The sequence below is a fragment of the Lygodium microphyllum genome, chromosome 28, assembly GCF_053477565.2.
Source record: "Lygodium microphyllum isolate KBCC chromosome 28, Lygodium_microphyllum_v1.1.10, whole genome shotgun sequence".
Classification (NCBI taxonomy): domain Eukaryota; kingdom Viridiplantae; phylum Streptophyta; class Polypodiopsida; order Schizaeales; family Lygodiaceae; genus Lygodium; species Lygodium microphyllum.
The window spans coordinates 15,350,486-15,358,297 of NC_141162.1; the positions used below are offsets into that span (position 1 = coordinate 15,350,486).

General features: G+C 40.9%; 1 protein-coding gene across 1 annotated transcript; it reads right to left on the reverse strand.

The window, feature by feature from the left end:
• Nucleotides 1–5,944: 5,944 nt before the first annotated feature.
• LOC148011194 (uncharacterized) lies at nt 5,945–6,669 on the reverse strand. The gene has a single exon (XM_087670735.1). The coding sequence runs from the start codon at nt 6,463–6,465 to the stop codon at nt 6,202–6,204; it is 264 nt and encodes an 87-aa protein (XP_087526861.1). The 5' UTR covers nt 6,466–6,669; the 3' UTR covers nt 5,945–6,201.
• Between the last annotated feature and the right edge of the window lie 1,143 nt (nt 6,670–7,812).

Consider the following 7,812-nt stretch of genomic DNA (forward strand, 5'->3'; position numbering starts at 1 on the left):
TGGAGTATTCCAATCTAAACTCACCATTAGAGAATGATGTAGTGGAGTGCACCAATCATACATACCATGCTTGAGATGGCCCCGTTCAATGTTGGAGCATTAGAGTCTACATCCCTCCCTTTGGGGTGAGGCAGTTGCTACAACAACGCATACCCACAATAGGTCTCTGGCTTTCACATTGCAAGACATGACTCCTTATGAGGCTTTCTTTGGGATGAAGCCTTATCTATCCCACTTTCACATCTTTGGGTGTGATGCTTATGTCCATGTGAACAAGAAGAAACAATACAACAAACTTCACCCAAAGTTAAAAGTAGCTTATCTTTATAGTGTACAGCATGACCATGAGGGCTCTATGACCCATCAACATGAAAGATTCAAGATGTTTCCTTTGATGAAGCTTTCATATATGATGATCCCATTGATGTTGCTTCTTGACAAGTGGTTCTTCGTCATCGATTGACCCCACCCCCTATCACCAACTCAACCCCTTCCTTCTTAGCTACCTATTAGCATCCCTTCTTTATCTTCGACGACTCCCCCTCCATCCCCTTTGTCTCTCACTTCTACTCCTCTTCCCCTTGATGGCTTCTTCCATTCCTTCTTCATTGAGTGTTTCTATTCCAATTCCTTATCCATCCCCTCAGGTGTCTTTTGGGAGACTTGAGCCGTCTGAGGAGGATCCCTCTTCTTCAGATGAGGGGAATGTAACCTTACCCAATTAGGGGAGTCCATTTCCTAGACAAATGCATTCCTAGTACCGAAGGCCTCTCAATCTCCCTCACAATAGGATGAGCCTATCACCATTCCTCCATGGTAGCAATAGCTCATGGAGGATGTAGATGTTACTTACTTTCTTGCAACCCCTTCAGGCTACATAGATCAGCCAAGATACAAGCCCGTTTGGATAGTTCACTTTGTGTGTGCTACAGTCTTATGTCATGAATTCTTCAAGATCATGAACCCTCTACAATTAATGAGGCTTTTGTACAAGATATTTGGCATTGTGCTATGTAGAGAAGCTCGGTGAGATCAAGTGTAATTAGTCTTAGGAGTTGGTTTCACGTCCACGAAAGCAGAAGGTGATTGGTGTGAAGTGGGTCTTTAAGACCAAGTATATGGTTGATGCTCCTTGGACAAACATAATGCTATGCTTGTTTGCCAAGGGTTTCGCACAATCATTGTCATCTTCTTTCATGAAGACTCCTATACAAGCTCACTAGCAAGTTGGTTTGTGCATGTTGCACTATTTACAAGGGACTCGATCCTATGAGATCATGTGTGGAGACAGGGCCACTCTTATTGGATGGAGTGACTCAAATTGGGCAGGTGATATGGATTCAAGATGCTCCACTATAGGTTTTGCTTTCTCCCTCGGCTTGGGAGCTACCTCATGGAGCAACAAGATGCAGCTTACCATGGCCTTATCTTCTAACGGAGGGTGAGTATCGTGCCCTTGGTTCCCATGGTCGATAATGTGGTAGATCTCTTCATCATAAAGCCTCTTCTACAAAATTATATGCTTCATCATATGAGGTTATTGGGTCTTCAAACACTCCTAGGATGTAAGAGAGGGTATTAGCCTTCCACATTTTGTCAATTTGTCATCTCTTAGTTATGAGTCCTATCAGAGTTTGATAGAGACATTGGAGCTTTGCCTTTTTAGAGCACTTCGTCTATATGCATTTCTTCTTCAGTGATGTCGAGACTGTTTACACTATGCAAGCTACAGTTTCTAGCAACTAGGAGCCAGTTATTTGCATTTTGTCTGGGGTGGCCTATTTTTCAAAGGGAAGTAGCATTTTTGCATCAATTGGGTCTGGTTGGCTAGTTTTTAACTAGCAGATTGGACATTTTTTCCCCCTAAGCTACTAGTCAGATAGATTTAGTGGGGTTTATCTATATATAGCTAGCCCACTTGTGGGGTGGATTATCTTTTTTTGTCTTCTGCATGTGTTCACTCAAATTGTTACATTCTTCTTCGTGATTCATAAGGACTGATGGATACACACTTTGTCTTCATCACCATCATCGTCTCTAATGCTACCATCATTTTCCAACATAATCCAATGCCCACACCGATGCTTTGGGATGCGTGCAAGGATTGACCGGTCGATCATTATATTCAACATTCTTTTCAAATTCAATGAAAATTTCTCTTTCATTCTTGCTAGCTTTTCTCCTCTCCTTTGCTCTCTGTGTTTGTGTTCCTCTTCCATAGGAAGAAGAGGCCTTTTCACATTATTAAGACCTAAATGATGTGACTTATTACTAGAAGGGTGTAACTAGTGTTTCATGTGAGTAATCTTGTGTGTTGGTGATAAATCTTTAATGTTGCTTAAAATCTACCAAGAGGCTATGTGATTGGGGAAAAGCTACAATTCTAGTAGGGAAGAACGTGATGCACCTAGGCACCACTCATACACATACATGTGCTCATATGCCGCGCAAGCAATGGGATACACGATAATAGATAGTGTGGTAGAAGAGCCATGTGGATACCAGCCTCCTTGCCAAGGGGAGAGAATCGCATGGATGGCGATAGCTTATCATGCCATGTAGGGTTATGGGGCAACAAAATGTAGCCTTTGGGAAAGCAATAAGTGTAAGGGAAAAGCATGGCTGATTGTGAGATTTCTCTCCAAGGCATAAGCATGCAATGTTTGACAACCCCACTTAATTTAAGGTCAAACTGCTTAAATTGTTGGAGTGACAAACCTAATAGTCGATTGGAAGTGTCTGCAACAAGAATGTTCCCAAAGCTTGATAAAAGTGTGACAATTGGCGAACTGCAAGGGTGTCATGGTTAAGGTGATCATAACTAGATGCAATCTTCTTTTCGTTATGTTGATGTCCACTATAAGGAACATTGAAGAGAAGTCTCACCAATGAATCAAAGGGTTCAAGAGATCAACAATATGAAGTGCCATGGCAAATTTTGGCCAAGGATTGATGGAGGACAAAAGTGCAACATAGAAGAGTGGGCTTGAATTGGACAATGAGGTAACATCATGGAATTGAAGTGATGGTTCAAATATATACACTAAGGCAACATTGTGAAACAAGTGAAGGGAAGCATTGTTTGCCTTGCACTCAATAATAGCATTGTGGACCTAAAGGACTGTGGAACTAAGCCCGCGCTTGGGTTCAAATTGTTGAAGCTATGTTAGTAGAAGGATATACGTGTTTATTTTCCTTATTAAGTATCATGTATGAATTAATTTATCATTATAATAAAAGTGATTTACATTAACTACAATTCTTTTGGAATCCTCACATCAATGCACAAGCCTCTTTGCAAGTTTGAAGGTGTCTTCAATGAAATGCAGAAAGATGTGCCATGGTTTGTTAACAAAAATGGATTGCAAAATACTATGGCCAAAAGAGATGCTCTTCATAAGCTTTCACTACTTAAGACAAATGATAATCTTTTTGTTTAGCTTCTCCATATTGATGCAACCATATTGATGCGGTTCTTCCTATTGGAAATAATCCATGATAGTTACTTGAAGACATAACATGTGTTTCAATAATTTAGCATCAACTTTGTTAGGCCATGGTTGGGCATGTCATTCTCTTGGATTGTGAAGTTAAAGACTCATTTCGCATTTGAAGTGGGCACTATTAACAATTCACAATTATATAAGAGCGACTAAGTTCGTTTTGTTGAAAGTATTATATAAGACATGATAAAAACGAACACTTTGAGCAATAGTGCTGAGCAAAATATAGGTCCTATGATGTGTGAGACATTCACAAATCACGTGTGAGAGAGTGCACAAACGTTAGGGTCACTAAATACAAGTATGCATGTGTCTTCTACTACCAATCCACGAGGTGCTAAGAACACATGATGTCATCACGGATGAGGCTCACCACAAAAGGCTTTGTGAAGATTGAATGACAATCTTGTGACTTGATAAGTGTCATTTAATAAATTGAACGAACTGATATGACCTTTTGGCTGCTTCGTGCCTTTACATTACTTCATGTACTTGCCTTTGTTCGATGGTTGCTTCTACATTTAAATTTCTTTGTTAAATACAGTAAGTAATCTTAAACACCTCGTAATCTCTATCTCTATATTCTCTTGCGACAAAATGCAACATGTCACACCGGTCCTTCACAGCCCGACACCCACAGCTTGCACAGGTCTAGAGTGTTGGGCTAGTAATCACTACCATGCCTATCTATCAAGTCCAAAGGATAAAATCCCACAGAAATAAGCATATTGTTACTTAGTTTCATTTACTTTACAATGCGTGGCACACTGCTTTAGTTCATATATAAGCACACAACTGATCGTGTTAGTATACAAGGTATATACTAACAATACAAGCTTGGCAGTACCCATAATTACACTACTGGTGCGGTGGTCACTTCTAAACTGCACACAATCTTTTCTAATCCCAATAATTTAATTAATATGCCTATCTATGAAGTCCAAAGCATACAATTCAACAGTAATAACCATGTAGTTACGCACGCACTTTGCCCAAGACGGGAAATGGCAGCTAATACCCAATCCTGGACAACATGAACTATGGACATAATTAAGCTGCACCTTTTAACTTCTCAAGTTCCGACTATCTCAGAATTATAAAAGTTCCATCAGAATCAATGGATATTCTGCATAGGGCAGTAGGAAGGTGCTCTGCACTGACATTAAGAGTGCTTTTTGGCAATAATATGTTTTAAACCTTGCAGCTTGCTTCCTTTGGCCAAGCATACATGAAATTCCAACTTTGGCTCAAAAAGAACATCTGATTCTCCAGACAAAGACTATAATGTGCACCAGACATGCCTCGAATTTTATAATGCCCTCCCATCTTCAATACTGACATCTACATCTGAACGCAGAGGTATGGCTCAGAAAGAAACATCCATACATATGTAGTGCAAACCAACCAAGTCATGAATTCCTTTCCGAGAGCATCAAGCTGAGATTGGCCAAGTACCCAAGACAAAACAGCAGTACTATCTTCAACCTTCCTGTTGGGAAACTTACAAGCTGTCTGAAGAGCTCAGTATCTAGCCACTGCTTTTAGTGAGGCCAAAGAAGCTATTGTCATGAGCACTGCTCTTATCAGCAATCCACAATTCCAGCCATGGGATTCCATTTCAAGGTGGGCTGCACGGAAACCTTCTTTTGATCAAATAAGACAGGAAGCTGACAGAAAAAAAATCTACTTTTGATCAAAATAGACAGAAGCTTCTCTGGAGAGTTCATCACAGGCTAGTGAGGCTGAAGATGCTATTGGTAGAGGCACTGATCTTATCAGCAATCCACAATTCCTGCCATTAGTTTCCATTCAAATCTAAGCTGCATGGGGATCTTCTCAATCAAGTAAGAAGGAGGCCCATGAAAGGCTCTCTTCTTTTGATCAAAAAAGACAAAAAGGCAGCGAACAGGCAGCTGGTGCTTAGTCTTCCAGGGCACAAACCTGTTGAGTTGTAGTCAATTGGGAAGCAGGAACAGGCTGTGATATGCAAAGCCCGAACATGCTCTAAGCTTTTAAAAAGGGTATAACAGACAGTGCCACTTAAGGGGATCTGATTAACTTAATGAAATTTACATGTAGGAACTGTTGGGTTCCCATGCACCAGAACTACAGCAAGCCCTCACAGGGCAATGCTAGCACACAATACTCCCATCAGCATCAGCATGAAAAATCAGCTGCTAAAACCCCTGTTCTTTTAAATCTATCGTGACCAGTCTGTAACCTGCCTTCGCTCTCCATATATTAAATAAAAGCCACCTGGTTTGCTTCTGCCGAGAGCTTGATTCAAGATTCGTTCAAAAAAATAATTAGAGCATCTGCCTTGAAACCCTGTGCAGGCACGAATTATTAAAATCAACCAGATTCAAGATCGATGCACGAAGAAAACTCATCAGAGATCTGGCATTTCGACATAGTCCAGGCCATCAAAAGCTAGCTATGGCTTCTAATGATATAATACGCTTACTTTGATTAATGACTTTCGCCTAAATAGTGAACGATCGGCCTGCACGTTCAAGTTCTCAGTAGAAGCGAATACAAAGAAACAGACAAATTTCCTGCTTTATACGCGCTTCGTTAAGACAAACCCTAGACTGATATCAAGACTAGATTCCAAGAAATCTAAGCTTGATCTGGTTTTACTCACAATCTGCCATAGAAGGCTCTACAAGAAAACTCAGTTCACAGATCTAAAGGACAATTATGCTCCACCGGATCTGTTGTAAGTGTAGAGCTTCCCGACAACGTGCAAGACAGTTACAAAACCGATGAAGCACACGCTCATGACGAGGACGACGGTCGGAGTGATCTTGAGACCAGGGGCATCGTCCGTGTAAAAACGCAGCATGTTGCTCCCTCCTCCTCCTCCTCCCATGGAAGATCCGCCGCCGCCTCCGCCCGATGCAGACACCCTGCGCCTACGGGGGCCGACGCTTCCGCGAGGTCCTCCTGGCCCTCCAGACATGGCTCACGACCGAAGCAAAAACTACTGGACAGAAGAAGGCACCGCAGCAGAATCGCTGGGACAGGCTATCTGTCTTTCAGTGATCGCGATGGCGATGGGGAAGGCGGGTAGGGTTTGCAGAAGGAAAGAATGGAAATAGGAGGACGAAGAGCCCGAGTCGGTATAAACACAGTCGCGGCCGCCCTTAAATGTGGATGAGAGCTTGTAACTTTGTAGCTTTTAACTAAAGCTAAATAGTAGTGTAGGCATGAGGACGGCCTGTGCTGCGCACATCGACAGTCACGATGGTTCCCGCGGAGCAATAACTTCGCTCAATAATCTATTTCTCCTCTTTCTTTCTCATCTTTCCTCTCTCTATTTTTAAGATGTTTTATTTCTCTCATTTTCTCTCTCTATTTCCCCCCATTCTCTTTATAAATCATCTTTCTCTCTCTCTCCAACTCCGTATTTTGTTTTGTTTTATTTTCTCTCATCTCCTCATTTCCCCTCTCTCTCTCTCTCTCTCTCTCTTTCATTATAAAATAGAGAATGTTAGATATATATACAATCTCACTTATACACAACCTTAAGAAGACATGTGCTTGGTTCATTATGTAATATTTACTATTTAGAATGGTTTCCTCTCCCTCTCTTTCTTTTCTCTCTCATCAAACTTAAAACTAAAAGTAGTTTATAAAATTTGTAATACAAAATGCCAAACATAGAAACAATGTCTTCTATACACCATACTTACAAACTTTCCTCTTTACACAAATGTAAAGAATCACATGCTTGCTTCGCCCAATATTTAGAAACAACAATGTTATAGTGAAATGGATCATAATTGAAACAAAGACCGAGCACCACAAAAAGAATTTCTCTAAGAGACCTAATCAAAACGAAGCTCTCTCCTTTTTTGAGGAATCGCTCTTATCTCCAAGCAAGACATTCACAAGTAAAGTAAAGCCAGACGCCAATATCTTTGGCCTCTTTCCACCGATCATACCATGATGGAAGGTACAAAACATCCTACGTTCCATTAGCAAGCCCCACAAAGGCCAAGTATAAGACACCCAACTATTTTCAAGCACCACGAGTAAATGGCTGATACCAACAAAAAAAGACAATGTCTCCAAGATGCCTAATAGAAACAAAGCTTCCTCTTCTTTGAGAAATCATTAGCAAAATCTTCATCATCGAGCAAGACATGCGAAGATGAAGCAGGGAATGATCCCACATTTTCTACTGGTAATCACATAGGTAATCGATAGTCTTACCTCTCTCTTTAGCACCTCCATTAGAACAAAAATCACAAAATAAGTACGTGAAACAACTAACAAATATCATTTCAATCTAACAATGAACCAT

What these genes read in the sequence shown, in the direction of transcription:
- LOC148011194 (XM_087670735.1), bottom strand. Translation starts at nt 6,465, where the DNA reads ATGTCTGGAGGGCCAGGAGGACCTCGCGGAAGCGTCGGCCCCCGTAGG.